At 37.9% G+C, this 19,961-nt stretch overlaps 1 protein-coding gene across 1 annotated transcript; it reads right to left on the bottom strand.

Annotated features, from left to right (window-relative positions):
• Positions 1–18,228, bottom strand: MAT1A (methionine adenosyltransferase 1A). The gene is made up of 9 exons (XM_050899404.1): positions 18,135–18,228; positions 10,715–10,792; positions 9,734–9,856; positions 7,894–8,006; positions 6,209–6,352; positions 5,308–5,526; positions 1,459–1,641; positions 818–951; positions 1–178 (listed from the first exon to the last, which is right to left on the bottom strand). Exons 1-9 carry the CDS (start codon positions 18,226–18,228, stop codon positions 76–78), a joined length of 1,191 nt encoding a protein of 396 aa, XP_050755361.1. The 3' UTR covers positions 1–75.
• Between the last annotated feature and the right edge of the window lie 1,733 nt (positions 18,229–19,961).

Raw genomic sequence — 19,961 nt, forward strand, 5'->3', positions numbered from 1 at the left:
AATGTGATTTTCGGAAGCATCCTCATCATTGGTGGACTTCTCTTCCTTTCTGTTTTTAAAGGGTGACTGCTAGTGTCAAAACACAAGTTTTTTAGGCACCTCCCATGAGAATTCATTTCTTCCAAAGTGACCATAACATGCAGTCTTCTGGTAAATGGGCTTTTTTAGGTCCAAATCCCTGTGTGTATAATAAAAAGAAGAGAAAATTCTTCACGTTCAGATATTTCATGATAACTACCATTAAAATCCTGATGTTGACATCCATTTCACACCCTTAGTCAAGCAAGCATATTCTGGAGATGCAAGCATATCAGTGAACATGTCCAACAGAGAACCATAAAAGTGACAACAAAACTTAAATGTGAAGTACTTCAGGGCTACAGGAAAAGTCCTTATTATTGAGAATTATTAATTTTAATGGAAAAGATGAAATAACTTTCAATTTCTTTTGCAAAACAAAACATATCTTTTTTCACAGCAAAGTAACTTAAAATTCTTGGAATACAAAAGTTATTTCATTTTATTTGAATTCCACATACTATATAAGGCCAAATGCTGAAAGTATATGCTTCATATGAAACTTGAAAAGTACACCTGTTATCTTAAAAGACATGGCACACTGGTAGATCCATAAAAAGTATCAAATGTGAAGACTGACGGAATGACAGAATGAGAGAAAATCTCTTTTGTACTGCATGGAACAATCCCATGCTAGTTCAAGACGCTGCCTCTTACATTGTAACATCTAATGGTTTTGCAAGAAATCATTTCTAGGATGTGATCACCAAGATATTTTCCTTTTTGTGTGTTTCTATACCTGACAATGACTCCAGGCCGAAGATCAAAGTTTTTGTGCACAATGTCCAGCAGCTCTTTCTCTGTTTTTTGGGAAGTTCCATAAGTGAACAGTGAAATGGACAGTGGATGAGCAACCCCAATGGCATAAGAAACCTATGGCAAAAAAACCACTATAGTTAGCAAATAAACACGGCACCTCAGTGGGCAACAGTATGCAACAGAAGAAAGCATTCATTCATGAACCATCTTAGGAAAACTAAGGCCTCTCCTTCACTTTCCATATTTGCACAATCTGTATTTGTAGAAAAAAAGACAAAACTTTGAAAATGCTGAGGTCTCTAGATAACTTTCCTCCCCATTATCCAGTCACGCCATGTTCATTTCCATGACAGTAAGTGTCAGAGGGTTGAGGGCTCAATAAATGTCCAGAAAAACAGCCAATAAAATGAAAGCTAAATGAAAAGTTCAGCTTCAAGAAGCTGATAGGCTATTAGTGACACTACAGTGGTCTTGAACCAAGTACATCAAGATCTTCCTTTCTTCAACCCCAAGCCATCACCAAGACTGCTTCTACTACAGTGTCTTGTACGATGAGTATTCAAGGTAAAGCTGAAAAGGAAAAATCTTTTTGAGAAAAGCAACATTCATAGCAAACCATACCTGAACCAGAACACGGCGACAGAGCCCAGCTTTCACAAGAGACTTGGCCACCCAACGGGCTGCGTACGCAGCTGATCGGTCCACCTTCGTATAGTCTTTGCCAGAAAAGGCACCACCTCCATGGGCTCCCCAGCCACCGTAAGTATCCACAATGATCTTTCGACCAGTAACACCAGCATCACCCTGAATCAGTAAAAGAATTTGTCCATTTTACAATCCATTTTATTATAAGTCTCAGACAAGGCTATGCATCCTTCAGAAGACTACAACAACGTGTAAGTAAGTTCACCACATATGGATTGCTGTGGGATAGCTGAAGGAATGAACTTGTCTCACCGAGCTACAACAGTGGCTGTAAATGTTCTTTAAAGCCAGATTCATAAGACAAGCCATTCATGAGTTGTGTTTTGTAATCAAGCAAATAGGTTGTCCTGGTTTCAGCTGGGATAGAGTTAATCTTCTTCTTAGTAGCTGGTACAGTGCTGTGTTTTGGATTTAGTGTGAGAATGATGTTGATAACACTCTGATGTTTTAGTTGTTGCTAAGTAGCGCTTATCTTCAGCCAAGGACTTTCCAGTTTCCCATGCTCTGCCAGCAAGCAGGTGCACAAGAAGCTGGGAGGGAGCACGGCCGGGGCAGCTGACCCGAACTAGCCAAAGGGATATTCCATACCATAGAACATCATGCCCAGTATATAAACTGGGGGGAGTTGGCCAGGAGGGGCGGATCGCTGCTGGGGCATCAGTCAGTGGGTGGTGAGCAGTGGCATTGTGCATCACTTGTATTTTCTTGGGTTTTATTTCTTTTTTTTCTCTTTTTTTTGTTATACTCCTTTTCATTACTATTATTATTATTATTGTATTTTATTGTTATTATTGTTAGTATTATATTTTATTTTACTTTAGTTATTGAACTGTTCTTATCTCAACCCATGAGTTTTACTTTTTTTCAATTCTCCTCCCCACCCCACTGGGAGGGGGGGAGCAGTGAGTGAGCGGCTGCATGGTGCTCAGCTGCTGGCTGGGGTTAAACCCTGACACATGTTTACACCCAGATAGCTAGAGCATGCACTGCCTGTTTCAAAGTAAATATTCCAGACCATATGGGAACTTTGGTTTAGAAGTGACATAGCTACCACATCCAAACTGAATACAGAATATTGCTAACAAACTACGTGCCATATAGGAACCATTGAGAGATTTTACACTGTTAAAAAAAAGAAAAAAAAATCAGGCTTTCATATCTTTTGGTCAAAATCTGAAGTTGTGTGAATATTAAATAGTAGATTTCTTTTTTGTATTTACCATCGAAAGGTATGTCAGTGCTACCTTATACATCATTACATAGAGGCTGGCACCTAACACTTCCAGTGCAGTATCATTACAGAGACTGTCATACAAATATGTACTAAAAACCACATTTCCAACCCCAAAATATTTATAGTCTAATTTAAACTATACACAACAGGTATGGAGTAATAGGCAGTTATAGGTAATTGAGAAAGAAGGATTACTTCTTTCTAAGAACAGATACTTATAGATGAATATTCTAAAATATTCAATAAGGAAGTGCAGATAATCAGGATAGCTGCGTAGGCAGCTAGGTTGCTCCTCACAAGTACTTGATATTTTCATTTGATCTTGGTTAGCTGATCAGTACCTGACTAATTGTCTGATCCCACAATTTACTAAATGCTTAAGCTTTCTAGTGTGAATGGAAACATGGTCAAATTTGAAATTCAGTCTCCACCTGTGTAGGCAGGTTTGAAATTCTTTGTCTACAGAATGTCATGTCAGTAACATTCAACTGCTGGAATGTTTGCACGGCAAACACAAGCGGAGAGCCAAAGTTTTTCTTAGAAAGGCTGTGCATATACACAGAAGAAAACCTTTGGCACTGTTTGTTCCATTCTGCTAAGAAAGCAGCAAGACATAAATCTGAATTGCAGATAGCTGAGCTTGTCTAAAGGATCCTGTCCTCCTGGGGTTCTTCTGCTTGACTCAAACCTTAATTTCTGATGGCACAGACAGCTGCAATGAGAACACCCTGTGTGCCTTCATGACCTGACTGCAGAACTGAGTGAGAGTAAGAGAAATGGACAGCTGAAAGGAAAAAAAACCCCACCCCTCGTTTTAAAGGTGCTGAAAGAGCACAAATGCATTTGTAAAGCGTGTGGAAGTCACTTTTGCGACAAGCTGTAATGTCCTCACAGTACCAGCGGGTGTTGCTGTTGGGAAAACGGTGACAGCAGCAAAATTACTAATTTTGCCATAGCCAGAATTCAAGGTACCACCGTGCTCAAAAACATAAGGTGAAAATCCCAAGTGAAATACATGTGTCTTCCATAGATGAACTGAGCTGGAGATTAAGACAGCCTTCTATAGCTAGCGTTGTTAAAAATAAAACTGAGTAATACTCTTATGAAAAGTAATCAGAAAGTTCAAGACGTAAAAAAGACAAGGAAAGAAATAGTTATTTTCTGGTTGCCACAATGCTATTGTAAATTGCACAAGTGATGACAGCAGTTGTAAGGCCACGGACACACAGGCAGATTGACCCATACTAAGTAAACTTATCCCAGGTTTAAAAAGCTGCAAACAGACAGTGCAACATGCCTGTGTTTGTATGTGCAAACATAAGCAATACAGTTCCACCACAAGAGTAGAGAAGGTATTCCTGGTTGGCTTACCAAATGTAATTATATTACATTTTTAAATGGGTGCAGTTCAGTGCACACCTGAAAGATTTACATTTTTAATGGGTGCAGTTCAGTGCACACCTGAAAATTTTCATATGTGTAGCCTTCTTTTTGTATGTAGCTATGATTGCTGCATTGGTTCATTTGCTCCAAGTTACAGCTCAAGTTTGCCTCTCCGTTTGTCCATAGTCTAGGATGTCAATGATACACAAAATTACAGTGATACAACCAATTCAACTACACAAAAATACATTTTTTGTATAATCATTCTTATAATGATTAATCTCAACACCTTCCTACCTGTTCCATGGCACTAATGTAAAAAAGACACAGCACCTTAGAAATAATTCTGGCAAACTCCAGTAAATGAATGAATTTGAACAGCAAAGGAAAAACAATGCCTACTTGGATTTGTTGTAAAATTGGACCTAATTTCAGCAAGGAGCTTTGAAATTTTGCTGTGATAGTTCTGAAGGGAACTGAAGACTAAAACACTGGGAATGGTAAATTTTTTTTCAGAAACTAAATCTCAAAAGTCCTGATCCTACAGAGAGTGGAAGTTCTGCCTGACTTCTGTGAGTGCAGGACCAAATTATAAATCCCAGCTCCTGCATTGCCTAGATAATGCAAAAGCAACGTTTATTTTCTCACCAGGAGAAGCCTATCAGGGGCTGATTTTCAGAACAGATGAACACCTTCAGGTCTCATTGGTGTCAGGCAGAACAGCGCAAGCTATACAGATCTGAAAACCAGGTTCATGGTAAGAGAAGTAAATCTTCTCTTGTCCATCTCTCTGTAAGGAGTGCTTTCCATGAGAAAGGATTGTGTGTCTCACTCAGTGCTGGACTCGAGGGTTTGAGGAAACCCAGAGCTGGGCTGTACATTCCACGCACAATGTAAGATTCAGCTCAACTTGCCTGCCTAGTCACAACACATGTATGATATAACCATGCCCTCAAAGGTTACGTTGGCATACAGCACACGAAACCCTGAGTGCTTCTCCCACATACAACTGCAGTTAAAACTTCCACTAGGCGGCTTGCTTCTTACACCCTAGGACAGACATGCCAAAAAGCTGAGCATTTCTTTTAGGACACACACTCAATGACAAAGGCAAGCTGATAAAAGCACCAAAATAATACAACACAAACCTGAGGCCCTCCAATAACAAAACGTCCACTAGGTTGAAGGTGATAAATAGTTTTCTCATCCAAGTATTTTGCAGGGACAACAGCTTGGATCACACGATCCTTCAGGGTTCTGCGCATATTCTCCAGCGAAATGGTTTCATCATGCTGCACAGATATCACAATGGTGTGAACACGCACTGGGATGACTGCTCCATTCTCCTGGATATACTGAACCGTGACCTGAATAGAACAGGGAGAAGGAGGAAGAAAAAAACAAAGTTGCTATAAAACGTATTACTGGTCTACATCAAACATCATGCTATGCTATTCCAAGAGCAAAACTGTAGCAAAATGTCAATGCTGACGTTATAATGATCGCTGCTCACACTGTTGCCAAGGTATGAGAAATGAAGCCTATTTTCTCATTCTTCATTTTTGATGTGCTGAGGAAAAAAAAAAAAAGACTCAGTATTGACAATCTGATTTTCTATGAAATTGTCCAAAATCTGTCTTTTGGTTGGGATTTCCAGTGAAACTCCCAAGCCTCAGAAATTTACGTTCTCAGTGCATCTTCAAAAAGGCCAGCCCGAATCCCTAAATACAAATAAATCCTTTGGATCTCCTGTCACTTTTTCAATGAGCACAGACCGCTTAGGTCTGAAGGGTTAAATGTTTCTTCACTGGTAGGTGGTGAAGTGCTCCTAGCACTCTGATACAGGTTAATCATTTTCCAACGGTCAAGGAGACAGTATCATAAGCAGTGGAAATGCTTTATCTGCTACTTGTAGGTTATATATCTGCTAATTGTAGGTTATCCTGATACTCTGAACACCATCAATCGCTGTCTTTAAAAATATTTAAGGTTTCTGGAAAGAAAAAGTGTTAGTTTTCAACTATCTGGACTACCCATAGTAGTATTTACCTGTGTCTTAGAGTCAGGCCTCAGCCAAGGAAGTTCTCCATTACGCCTCAGCTCTGCTAACTTGGCATTCAGTTTATGAGCAAGAATAATCGTTAGAGGCATACATTCTTCTGTCTCATCTGTTGCATAACCAAACATCAAACCCTACAGGAGGAGAAGATATACTTCAATCACTGTTAAAAGCACCACAACCAAAGGCAATGAGATTTCATCTGAAGCAAAGAGTAAACAGTACCCTCAGGTTTACTTTCTACTGTTTTACATTACAGTGCAAGAAGCCTCAACTCCCATCAGGCTCCAACATGTTACAGTGTAATGAGAAACAAACCACGTTCCTAGAATTTTTCACCAAAAGCCTGAAGGTTTACATGGCGAGCTGGAAACCTGGACAAAAATGGAGAAGTTTCTGTGAAAAAATCAGGTTCTTTCACAGAAAAAAAATCTGTTGGAGAAAAACAATTTCAGGACTACTCTGTCATAGGAAAGGTGTTATCAGTAGCCTGGAAATGTTGTAGAGGCTTTTCTGTATGAATACAGACACACTTATACTGCAGCTCACATCTGAAATTTCAGTGGAATGGGATGTGAATACTCCATGAAGGACGTACCATTCAACAGTTCAAGGCACCTGCCTCAGATTTTCAATGCCACATGCTTCTAGTCACAGCTTCTACTGTTATTCTGTCATGTTCCCTGCTTTAGATTATCATTTGCTAAATAGAGTTAGCAGCTTTTTCTTTCTCCTCATCCAGTGTATGTTGTGATAAAAAAAAGAAAAAAGACAGGAAGGTACTTTGATACAATGGGAAGGGAGGCCATCAAAGTGCCAAAGAAAGTCAGATGTCTTTTCATCTTACATAGTATTATGTCCCCATGACAGTATAAAAGCATTTTAATTTAGTCCTCAAGGGTTTTTTGAAAAATATTAGCTTGGCTCCTGGACTCTGATATCCCCACTTATGATTCTCAACAGCATTGTTATAAACTAGATATTACTACTAATGATAACTACTGTAAATGTTAAACTCACTCATATTGGCATCAGTCAGATTATGGAGTTTTTATGGTAGCATCTTTCTCTTGGGAACACACCATAATTATCTACATGTGTTATTTAGCTCATAGAAATGCAGCTTGGGCAGCCTTAATTATGTGGAACACCTATTACAATAGTTGCCTCTGGGAAATAAATGAGAATTAAAAGTATTCTGGCATATTTGCCTTCCTTGTACTAAAGCTGAAGATGGTTGAAATATTGCCTAATTTTTTGCTGTGTAAAATCTCAAGAGCTCTGTGAAAGTGAAAAGGTCCTTTGTTTATTCCATCTTACAAGACAAGTCTGGCTGCAAGATGAATGGTCTAATGAATCTAAAGCTACTCAACAAAAACATGAAATACATAAGCAAAAAACCTTTGCTAACTTCTAAAGGACACATCCTCAGCAACTTCAAACTGCCAGAGCTCTCCTGCCTTGCATGGAGTGCTACAGCAAACACCAGGCAGAAGTCCGCCCTCAAAGAACTTCCAACTGTTTCAATAAAAATATGGGTTTTATTCTGGGGTAACCCAAGATGGAAGTGTGGAAATCTTCACATGGGTTTTGATTTAGAAAATAGGGCAATAAGATGGGGTAAACTTTTTCCATTCAAACAGCTTTGATGTTTGAGATGTGATGTTATGTCTACCTGATCTCCAGCACCAACATCCTCTTCATCCCTGTGTAGATGAACACCTTGGGCAATATCAGGTGACTGCTGTTCCAGTGCCACTAAAACATTACAAGTCTTGTAGTCAAAGCCTATTTGCAAAAAAGAATAGCGGTGAATTAGCTTTTTCTGTCACAATTAAGGAAAGTAACATGGAACCATATGACAAAATTTTCATTCTGAAGGATACCGCATTCAGAACTAAAAACCTAACTGCTATTTTTAGTTAAATTTTTTGCCAATACAACACTTGAAATCTCTTTCTGGGAGAGGATGGGGTATATAGGGTTGCCTTTATTGCTTGTTACTGCTTGTTTTCTCTTGCATTGGCACCCTGTGCCAAGCCAATTCAGATTATGAATTGTTAACTGCAGAAAACTAGTCAAAAAGTAAATATGAGTCTCTCCCAAACAAATAGTATTAAAAACCTCTACGCAAATTCCTAGGAGCTGATGTTTTCGGCAACTAAAGGCTCTGCTCTCCGGTACACTATTTGTAATACATGTAAAGCAGTGTCTGTACCTAAATCTCTCATGGGAGTTTGTGTGAGCGCCACAAACAGAGAAAAAAACAGATTCAAGTCTCACAGCAAATCTGGAAGTGGGAATTTACTTTACATTACTTTCAAAGATCACAAGGAAGGTTTTAAAAAGAAATTGAAAGACTTACAGAAGATTGTGGCAAAATTTTCCACCTGTTCCTAGATATATTAATAGTAACTTGCTTCTCTCCAACCTTGCCTAGAACTGTAGCTCCTGGCAGCTGCTGACCAAACTCATGTTCAGCCAGTACAACATATATACACGTCCATATGCATATGATCCACTTGAAGAATGCTCTTCACCCTCTTTTAAGTAGGCTATGTAGAGAAGAAAATTATTTTTCTGTGTGCAATTGTTTGTTTTAGCTTTTTGTTTTACTTCTGCATAGAAATTGGTTTTTACTGGGTCACTGCATCTCCCCTTATCATTTTTGGCAGTTAGAATAAAAAGGAGGTTTATGACCTACTAGATTTGCCAGTGTTTTCTGAAAGCACTGCTGTTACCTAATGGTGGAGGTAACCTGCAGGTGTGCTGCTATAATATTCTCCCACCACAATCTCCCTGTAAATTCAATAGCAATTAAAGGACTGCAGGAAACAACTTTTTTTAACCAAAAGCACTTAAAAGATACACTTCACTGTAACAGTACACTTGGAATATTTGTAATGTATAAACAGATACATGGTAAATCAGAAAGTGAAATGTGTCTGGTATATAAAGCATTTTGTCTTTTTTATCATTTGTACATTATACAAACTGGATTTAGACTGCACACTCCTCAGTGTAGGAGGAGTTTTTCAGAGCTAACAGAGCACCTTGCACAGTGAGAACCTGCTTTATACCTGGGAATTCTAGATGCTACCACAGTACAAATACATAATGGTACAACAAAATGAACTAGGTTTCTTCTTCCCTCTCTTTCACACCAGGATGCATCAATCGGCTTGCCAAATGAATAACCAAGATTCAAGTTCTCGCAAGTTTGGAGGAGTGGTAGATTCTGTGGCTCAAGTTGCAGTTAACTATTCTGGCCTAATACCACAGTTCAAAGTATATTCTGCCTACTCCCTTTCAGTTTTAACTAATATATGATGATTTTTCTACTTACTGGGATAAAGCCAGAAAGTGTATCACGTAGCACCATGTAAGCAGCTCTCACACAGGATATTCAGTTTTTATCATCAGGCTTGCTAAAGCCATATATGGAAGTGGTGACAGACCTGTTTTGCAGCTGCCTATTGCTTGCTCTTCAAGGATTTCATAGTTTTTCCACCAACCTTTAGCTGAATCATCATAGCCAATATGTCTAATTGCATCTCGGACAACTCGTTGATAATCCACAATAGCATGAGATGTGATCTCCCCACAGAGCAACACCATTCCTGTCTTACATACTGTCTCTGAAGAGAGATGAAAACAGGATTACAACAGCAGAATAACCCAGCCCACTAAGATAAATAACTATGTTTGAGATGATGGTGATTTTGACAGATCTACTGGGTATATACAGTGTAAGTCCTTTCTACCCGTATTTTTAGCATTTAGCTAATTCTACAACAAATTATTTTCGTATTCACCATATGTCTGAAAGCAAGGAAAAGACTAATATGTCCAACTTACAAATGGGAAGGTCAAAACACTGAGCATGATTCAGTCATACGCACAGATTTTAGGGAAATATAGCATTAAGCTGTCATTTCTAAATCCACTTAATCACTCTAAGATACATACTGAGGCTAAATAAAACTCATCAGTGATCAACTATTTCGAAAACTTGCCTCCAGTCCCAGGAGGAAGAATCTGAAGATGGACTTTAGTTACATAATACATGAACTGGGGTAATGACCTGAGAGTTGATGGTACAACTCTTTCTGAAGAGATTTCAAAAAACAAGCAGTTATGGGGACCTGGACTGAAAAATTAGTACTTTATTAAATATAGTAAATGAACTTTTCAACAAAACATTCAAATATTCTTTCAAAAATCCACTGTAATGAAGCCAAATCTGTTTCTCCCAGGAAAATTCAGTCCACACACAAAATCAACTATCTTACTCTTCTACAGCCTGCTTAGGCTTCAGTCTTTCTAAAAAATTTTACTGTTTCTTCTCATCTCTCCTTCTCTTGAAGACTGTAATTCTTATGTAATTTTTTGAGAGTAAAGTGAGTTAGCAAATGATAGCATCAAGCTCTTTGCAAACATCATAAAAAAGAATGGTGACTGGGTGATGACTTAAAGCAAAGCAGCAAACATCTTACCACAAGCAACCTTGGCATTTGGGTCCTGTTTGAGATGAGCGTCTAGTACAGCATCGCTGATTTGATCACAGATTTTATCTGCAAGACATCAAAGTTGTGATTCAAAACCATAGCACTCAATACAAAACATGGACTGTTTGCATCACTTTGAATAGGTAGGTATTTCAGCAAGGAAATCTTTTATTGCTTATTACGGGAGTATTTAAGCTAGCTAAATAGAAAGACATATGAAACATCCTGCAAGCAAAGTCAGTAGATACAATGGGGAATTTACTTACTGGTGTGAACTAATACTGACTACAACTTTACTTGTAGTTTTCTGCACTTAAGTGTGAAACAAGTATGTTATGCATTGAATTACCTGAGAGGCTAAGAGGCTTTACTCCCAGCCTTCTCCTTCTCTAACACCACAAGCCAATACAGCATGCATTCCACATCAGTAGTATTCTAACAAGAAGGTGACATTCCACCATCAATTTCCATCTTCCCAACAGAAAGTTGGAATGTAGCTGACCAACACTGCTGGTAAAGCCTGAGAAAGTGTTTAGATTAATACAGATAATGCACAGCTCAGAGTCAAGTGCCTGTTTTGGGTTTGCTTCTTCTCACTGCTTCCTACCACGCTGCAATGCCATCTCCTAGTAATCCTTGCAACCCACCTAAGAAAAGGGAGTGAGTAGCACACACAGAAGCAAGAAGGGGTTACCAACTGAAGTTTGCCTGAGGTAAATCTTGAGTATATCTGCAGTTACATCTCAAATACAAAGGTTTCAGCTCAGGTTTATCATAATAATCTTTTCTCTTTTTCTTTCTTTCTTTTCTCGCCTTTTTAATGAATAATGAATCTTAATCAAATAATGTAGCTAATCGTCTAATGAACACAAACGAGCAGAACACATAACAATGCCTTCCACATGAAAATGGTAATTTTTCTCATATGTTTTAATTTTATTGTTCTTAAAAAAAGTCTACTGTTGCATACTATGGTTAGATGTTGCCATAACATGCTGTGTGGCAAAATAAATTTATCTCCTGCCTTGCCATTTGCAACACAATCTGTTGGAAAGCAATGTTTTGTAAGAGTATGTCATTATAGACTTTTAATACATTTAAACTCAAGTCAAAATAAATTCTCATTTATTTTCATGAGGAAGGTGTACATTTAGCTAAGAGGGACAAATCAAAGACTAGAGAACTAATGTGTTTCTGACACTCTTATCTCCCATATTAACCACTTCAACACAAAAAGAACGAACACAAAAGACAATGAGCAAATGTAGGCTGCATTGGAACTTTCAGCCTGCAAGAACTGTACATGGATTACTAAATTTGGGACAATTATTACCAAACAGGAATCAGACACCATTCTTGCAATTTCGTTACAAGTCCAAATGAACCTTGTTTAGGCAGACTGCGGACAAAGGTGGCAGGAGTGTTTAAAATGCTTGCTTATCAAAGTTTCCATTTTTATAAGGAAATATAGCCAAATTTTCAAGCATAAAAGCAAAACTTATTGATGAAAATATGTAATTTTTGATTACCTGGGTGAGACAACAGAGCAACTGGGATAGGATGACCTTCTTAGTGCAGGTCCAATGCCCTGCAGTAAACTCCTAGTGACTGGGACTGCTTTATAGTCTTTTTTTCACCACCCAGCGTTTTTATGCCAGGAACAACCTTTATCCCTGTCCTTGCTCCACATGAAGCATGTCTCACCTGCATTAGATGCCAGTGTCCCATGTTTGTCTAAGTTCCCTGTACGGCACATACAGGGATATTATATGCATTCTTTCCAAAACATTCAAGAAGAGTACAGGTAATCCTACATGATTAATTCATCCTCATTTCTCCTTGTGACACCTATCTGGTAGAAAGAAGCTTATGTTGGTTTTGCATGCTGTGGTTGAAATTAATTTATGAACTAAAACTTTCACAAAATGTCTCAAGGAAGCATTAGCCATAGTAGGCAGTGAAATCAATAAGTGAAGATTTAACAGGATGTTTTCATGGGGTTTTTTTTTTTTGCATGAACTGTATCATTAGTATCTACAGTATTTCATGGATATTGGTAGATAGAAAAGCAGCTCTTTTGCTTCCCTCTCAGAGAAATAACACAACAAACATTCATGAACAAAAAGCATAGTCCACATTTACAGAAGGGGAGAGTTTGTCTTACAAAACTGTTACTCTGAAAAGATCATGACAGAAAACCAGATGAACAATTGTCCATAGAAATGAAATTATCTCCATACAATAGCATTAGTGAGACTGCTACAGAAATACTAGATTTTGGTGGTGGTGTTCTAAAGATGACGTTAAGAAGCTGTGGGAAGATTTAGGACAGACTGAGAAGAATGCCCCAAAATCAGAAGTCTGTCTTACAGGATGAAATCAAGCTCAATCTAGTTTTGAAAGGCTGAAGGAAAGGCAACCTACCAGAGGAAATCCTTATAGGCTTGAAGTGATATAGGGATCACAGTCTCTAAGAACCTAAAAATAATATGCTGAGGGAAAAGTTTTTGTCTGATGGACAATAATGTAACTATAGTTGATAGCTGAAAATTAAAGAGAGACAGATAAAGATTCAAAAAGGAAAATCTTAAAAGGGTGAGAGCCATTGAAACCATTCATCTAGAGGTATGCAGGATTCCTTGTTCCTTCAAATCTCTAGATGAAAACTGGATATCTTTTTAAAAGGTATGAATGAAATTCAACCATCATTTACTAGCATGTTTGAAGAATTCTTGCACAAAATATTATTACCTGTGTATGAAGGTCAGACCACATTATATATCAGAGGTCTATTCTGGTCTTTAAAATCTATGATGTGAGAATTGAATCAATTAAAATAATAAATAAGAAAAATTTAATCTACTATGCTGATAGCATACCTTTAGATTAAAATAGGCTGAGACAAATCAGTTTTACAATTCATGTCATATCTGATTGTTGGTGCAACAACCAGCAGTTCTAGTGCAACTAGATCCACATACAGATACAGATATATCTATCAGGACTGGAAAGAGAAATCTAGCTGGATGTTTGGATGATTAATGCATTAAATTAAAGGCATGTCTATTAGTAAAGATCTCTGGTGTAAAATAAAACCAGGCGTTCTATTTTTAGCAATGCTTAGCAGGCTTTGTGCACCCTTCATTCTGTTATTTAAATTTCTCATCTCAACTGTCCCATTTCTCTTATTAGCTGCTAAATGTGTCAGGATATGTTTGTCCATTATTTCCTTCCTTTTTTTGTTCCTTCTTTTTTGGAAATGGGGAAAGCATAATGGACCACCTCCGGTGAGGCATTATCGTCTAAAAAAATGATGTAATAGGTAAGAATTCAGTTCATGCATACCTTCATGTAATGACTTACTATCCAACAGGATAAATATTGCAAAAGGGATATCTAGGCTGAGCATTTCTTGACTGAGCAGGAAAGTATTAGATAACCATGAATTCTTTTCATGAAATCCAATCATCCCAGAGACCCAGCCTTATGGCAGAGATGCCAATTAGCTGTAAAATAGCTCTTGCTAACTATAAAAGGAATGAATGAGTCTAGGATAGCTGATGATAAGCCCTACTCAAATGCCCAGTTGTCGAATTATGAAGTAAGGGAGGCATTCAACAACAAAAGTGATCTCCAATAATTAGAAGGAGCTTCACAGGTTTCCAGATAGTTGGACGTAAGTTTGTTATGTGAATCTAGACTATGTAAGAGCCTAACACAAGCTATGACATCTGCAAGTTCTCAAGACCTCCCCAAGAATTCAGTTTCACGGATTCACCACACACACACACACACACACACAAAATCTATGAACAGCAGTAACAACTGAAAATTTAATTCAAAAAAACTCCTCCCTTTGAAACACAACAAACAGGTACAACCACACTTCCGGCTTTGGTGGTGTACAAAATATAATAAACATTGAACATTTCAAAAGGTAAGGTTGATTTTCTTAAAAACCTGTGATCATCAAAATAAAATTCAGTATTTTTAATTATATGTTATTTATATCAACAGAAAAAAATATTTTAAACTAGAATGTGAATTTATATATTCAAAATATGATAAACTGAGCAATTCTCAGTTTTCTGGTAAAATATTAAAACAGTCAAGAAACACAGATACTTATCATGATCACTTCATCAAAAAATAAGGTTTCCACCAAAAAAAGTTTCACTAGAAAGACTTCGAATAGCTGAATTGTGCTGTATTACATTTTTCCTATTTAAAAGACTCTTGAGGAGTGCCAACTGATAACTACAGTAGTACTTCAATATTAACACTACACTGTTTAAGTATCTTGTACATCTGTTCTCTTTGTTCAATACACAGTTTACTGAAGTATTATGTGTATTGTTAAGTATATACAATGTTAGATATTGTTAAGTATATCTAATGTTAGATATAAGACATGCAAGCATCAACTTGCTGGAAAGATCTGCATTTTCTGTTTGGTGTTTTTTTTTTCCTTTTGTGATTTTTTTTCCTGTGAATATCCAGAAGATAAACATATGTTTTTAATACGGTTGAAAATCTGAGGGTGCTTTTAGCAGATGTTTTCTCTTATATTTTCAAAGAGATTCCTTGATACTTAGTGGAAAACTGAATGACATTCTGTTTGCAGGCAATTCCACCTGAAGTCACACCAGATAGGGGAAGGAATTAATCCTAAATGGTTTGGCACCTGTAAGACATTGTGGGTCAGAGAGACACACAATGCCTTTCAAAGCACAGTGAAACCATTATGCAGCACGGACAGACACTACTGGACAAAGCAAAACGGAGCAGTGACAAAAAACAGCTATCTAAAAAAAAGTCTTTCCTCTTCCCCATGATGCTATCTATGTGCTTTTATTATATTGAAATGAAGAAGTCACATGTAAGTCTTCAGAGAGTTTGGAATTTACCCCACTAAATGCCAAGATTAAAGACCTGGAAGGAAGTCCCAAATTTTATAGCCAAGCGATTTTGAAGAATTTGGACTGAGAAGACGGGATAAACAGAGTCTTCTATAAAGTCTTTGGGGGGCATAGGTAATACCTGTACTTTATTTATTGCCAGCTATTACTTGCCTCTACGGAATTTGGGCTTCTTAGTGACACACAATTCTTAGGTATTGCACAGGTAGTTCTCTGTATACCCAAATAAATAAGCATATAATTTCTCCTGCTTTGTTTATTAAGAAGGAGGTCTCCATTAAAGCATTCAGTCCTCAGCTAATATAATCAGAACAATTCAAATTTCCACCAGACAAAGATCTGGTTCAGGATCTTTACTTCACATAATGCCCTCTAGCAAAATTGTACTATCAATCACATACAGAAGAGAAATAATCAGGAACACGCAAATTATCTATTTGGTATCAAACAGAGGAACTCAAAACTCACAATAAAATTCTAGTGCTACCGATAATGTCAGAAGCCCAACTGCAGCCTTAGACACTGGGCCTCATTTTAAGAAATAGCCAAGATTTTCCTGGGTGATAAAAACCTAATGGCATGTCTACACCTCTCGTGTAAAACCACAGATGGGGAAAAGGGGGGTTGGCCAGGATGTAAGGGTGATCAGTTTGCTGTCAGAAACTAGAGCTATTGCTGAGATGATTGAGACCTATTGCTGGGCTGTGTTCAGGAACAAAAATTTGCAGGACCACCCAGAGTTAGTTACTGTCAACCTGTCCTCCTTTGATCTGGAAAATCTGTATCTTTCCTTTGTCATAGGTGTTTGGGTTTTCAGTACCCTACATGAAGACCTAGGCTGTTTAAGAAAGTATAAGCATCACAGTCTTGAAAATGTCCAAGTAAATTTCAGTTTTCCACTCGCTCTACAATAAGCCTCTCGGGTTGCCACTTCACATCTCGCAGTACCCCGGGGATCTGACAACCTCTGCCAGATGAGAGGCTGTAGGCAAATCTAACAAGTGGTAACATTGTTTCTCAAAGGCCTGCCAAGTATTTCAGCGCAGGAGGAAAAGAATGCTCATGGGGCTTAAAAGGCGGCCTACTGAGGGCCAATAGAGTTTTTGGAAATAAAGAAGGGAATGTGAATAAGAACTAAAAAATAGGCGAAATTCTAAAACAAGAAACAAGACAAAAAGAGAATTGGTAAAGGAAGGAAACCAAGCGACAAAGCTAAACCTGGAGACTCAGTTGAACTCTTCCTGTTCTGAGACTTATCTACTATTGCCCCAGGGGGATTAAAAATAATGATTAGAGTAGCATAAATTGTGACCTGTCATCTTTGGAAATACCATCATCAATTTAAAATTACCATATTGTATAATGTTATTTTTCCTATGAAACTACATTGCACTACAGACGCCGGATGTAATTATGTGTAAGTTTGAGATGGGACCTATGTCCCGAGGACCGAACGTGGTTGTCATTTTCTGATTGTGTTACATCAGAAAGAACCCCAACTGGCTTAACCTGATGTCGCTGCCTTGACATTGACAGAGATGTATTCAATTGCATCAGCCATGGATGTGATCTGCAGTAATAAGTTAATATTCTCGAAGAGTACCAGAATTATAGACATAAAATACTCACTGCTGACCTTTTTATTCTCTGCTATGTCATTCCACCCATTTATGACTTACTCACATAACATGAGTATGGACCTGAAAAAGCCTTATTATAGCAAAAGGTACAGGATGCCAAATCGACTTCTGAAATAAATACACTTTTCAGGACATCAAACAGTCTATTGTCCCCTGGCCTCATTTGGGGGAACACTTGCTGTTGACATAAGGTACATGTTTATGGCGGATTTGTTTTCAATAAAATTGAACTAAGCTCTGCTGACCATACATAAAGTTTAGCAAATAGCTGGCCACTATTTGCTTAAGCAATTCCATATGTTGCATCAGATGATGGAATGGGGGGAAAAAAATCAGCAACTTTGCCATGTACAGCTGCTGGGACCATTGATTTTTAAAGGCTTTAAAATAGCCTGCTTAGAGATATTCCTGTCGTGGGTGACAGTTTTAGAGCATAGCATATATGCAGGACAGTTTCACAGGGCCCATAAAGATATGGAACTTGAGAAGCAAGCTATGCATTCTTATCCATATGTGAAACTTGAGTCTATCAGAGACATATTAGTGTCTCCACAGTAATACTGAAAGAAGTTCAGATGAAAAGGAAGGAGTGGCAACCATAAACCCCACTGCCCTCCTCAGTGTAACACACACACTGCAAAAGCACATAAACTCCTGTTGGAAGCACCCTAGTTATAGCGGTTCCATAGTCTATATGGACAAAGTCCAACAGAAATAAAGTAAAAAGCGCCCTGTTACAAATAACTTCTGTACTAAGATTAATAGCAGATGAATTCTTCTTCAGGCTTTTAAAACATTTTAAGTGAAAATATTATTCTTTTTACACATTTGCCAGAGTTGGTTTCTTACCTGGATGTCCTTCTCCCACCGACTCCGATGTGAACATGAAAGCCCCTTCATCATCCAGTGTGTAATCACATAAACCATCCACTGGCCCATTCATGATTGTGATGCTTTTCCTGATGGATTATTATAAACAGTGGTTGAAGAGTTCTACCTTTAGTGCCTTCTTTTAAAGGAGAAGGTTCTTTATCAGCAGGACTATCGCTGTCTTCACTTACTACCTCTTACGCTAACTTGAATTTCAGTGTGTGAAATCAGCATGTGCTTGCATCTGTGTACGCACGCAAGGAGTATGCATGTGCCTGAAGTCTGTATCCCTACCTAGCCTGGTCTGTCAGTCCCTGAGCTGCTCCTATATATGGAAAAGTGAAAGTGCCTAGATAATCATGTGAGGAAAATGGAAGAGCCCATTTCTTGGCAGGGGAGTTAGTTAACTTTAGGATATTTCACTAATTAACTCAGTTCTTGGAAACATTCTGGATTCAACCCGTGCAAGATTGGTTATCTTAGCAACTCAACTGAGCATGAAGTAATGCAGGAGTACTGGTGACAGTTCAGGTCAGCTGCTTCTTCAGTTTGTCTCTCCCCTAATTCTGGGATCTGTGTTGTGCTTCCAACTGTGTGTTGTGGTTTTACAGGGATAGATGAAAAATCTGTAAATGCATGTCTTTCCTAGCAAGAGACTGGAAGAAGTTTGCTCTGTATCATATAACTGTATTTTCCTTTTACTTTTTCATCTCTTGAAAAGTAGCATTCTCTCCTGAAATATTTTTTTTCATTTTCATTCATTCCTCATGCACATTTGAGAGACGAAACATCTGATAACATCTAGCATGACGAGTGCTTCTCATTTATGCAGACCTCTCGCTTCAGTCTTTGCCTTTCTTTTCCTCTGTCCTCTCTTCTATTAATTCAGATCCATCTTAATTCTCTTTTTGTATCATATTCTCATATTATATTCCATAACCCTTAGAAATACAGTAACTGCCACATCTGAGTACTCAGTGCTCAGTTCTGTTGCTGAAAATTTCTTCTAGTCAGATGGCTCGTGTCTGGAATACGCTGATGGTATGACAGGTATGAAGACAGATGGCATTTTGTGGATATACGTGTCTTTAAGTTAGTCTACAAAACCCAAGTAAACATACCCATGGGGCAGATCCAGAAAATGTCCTGCACTACTGCACCATTATAAAAAAGTGTAATTATGCTTAATTCCTTTACAGAAACGATTCTAGTCTCAATCTCAGACCAAATCATTGGTCTACCAAAATAAAAATTTCCCTTTACTTCAGTGAACACTGAATCATACTCTCTTAATCATTCAAAGTGTACCTGATACTTGGATTGGAATAAGTAACATACTGCTTGTTCCATAGCCCTTGCAATTTTGACAGCACTGAAATCCTTATCACTCCTCAGTTTAAAAACTGACTTAGTTTACTTCAAACCCTTGGTCAGTATTATTTTAAAAGATCACTTTATATGGCCCCTTGGATTCAAATTTCTGCATTGCTACATATTTATGTAAGAATTCGTTAGAATTTTCACTTTGTGCCTACATTCCTGAAAACAATAACCAATGCCTGTGAATGTTCACCAGCAATCTGCTGTAGCATTGGTCCCTCTCTAATTATCCTTGACATGGAATTGTTCATTTCAAAGACATTTTCTTGGTTTTCTGTTGTACAGAATTCATTTCACAGAATGAAAAGCACTGGTTGCACTTAAAAATGCAGAATTCATACATCAGATACACGTTATGAGGCATAGCTTTCTCTGGAGTAAACTGTCATCACCCCACTGACACAAAGATTCCATCCCAGCCTGAAT

The sequence above is a fragment of the Gymnogyps californianus genome, chromosome 6 (assembly GCF_018139145.2).
Source record: "Gymnogyps californianus isolate 813 chromosome 6, ASM1813914v2, whole genome shotgun sequence".
Lineage (NCBI taxonomy): Eukaryota > Metazoa > Chordata > Aves > Accipitriformes > Cathartidae > Gymnogyps > Gymnogyps californianus.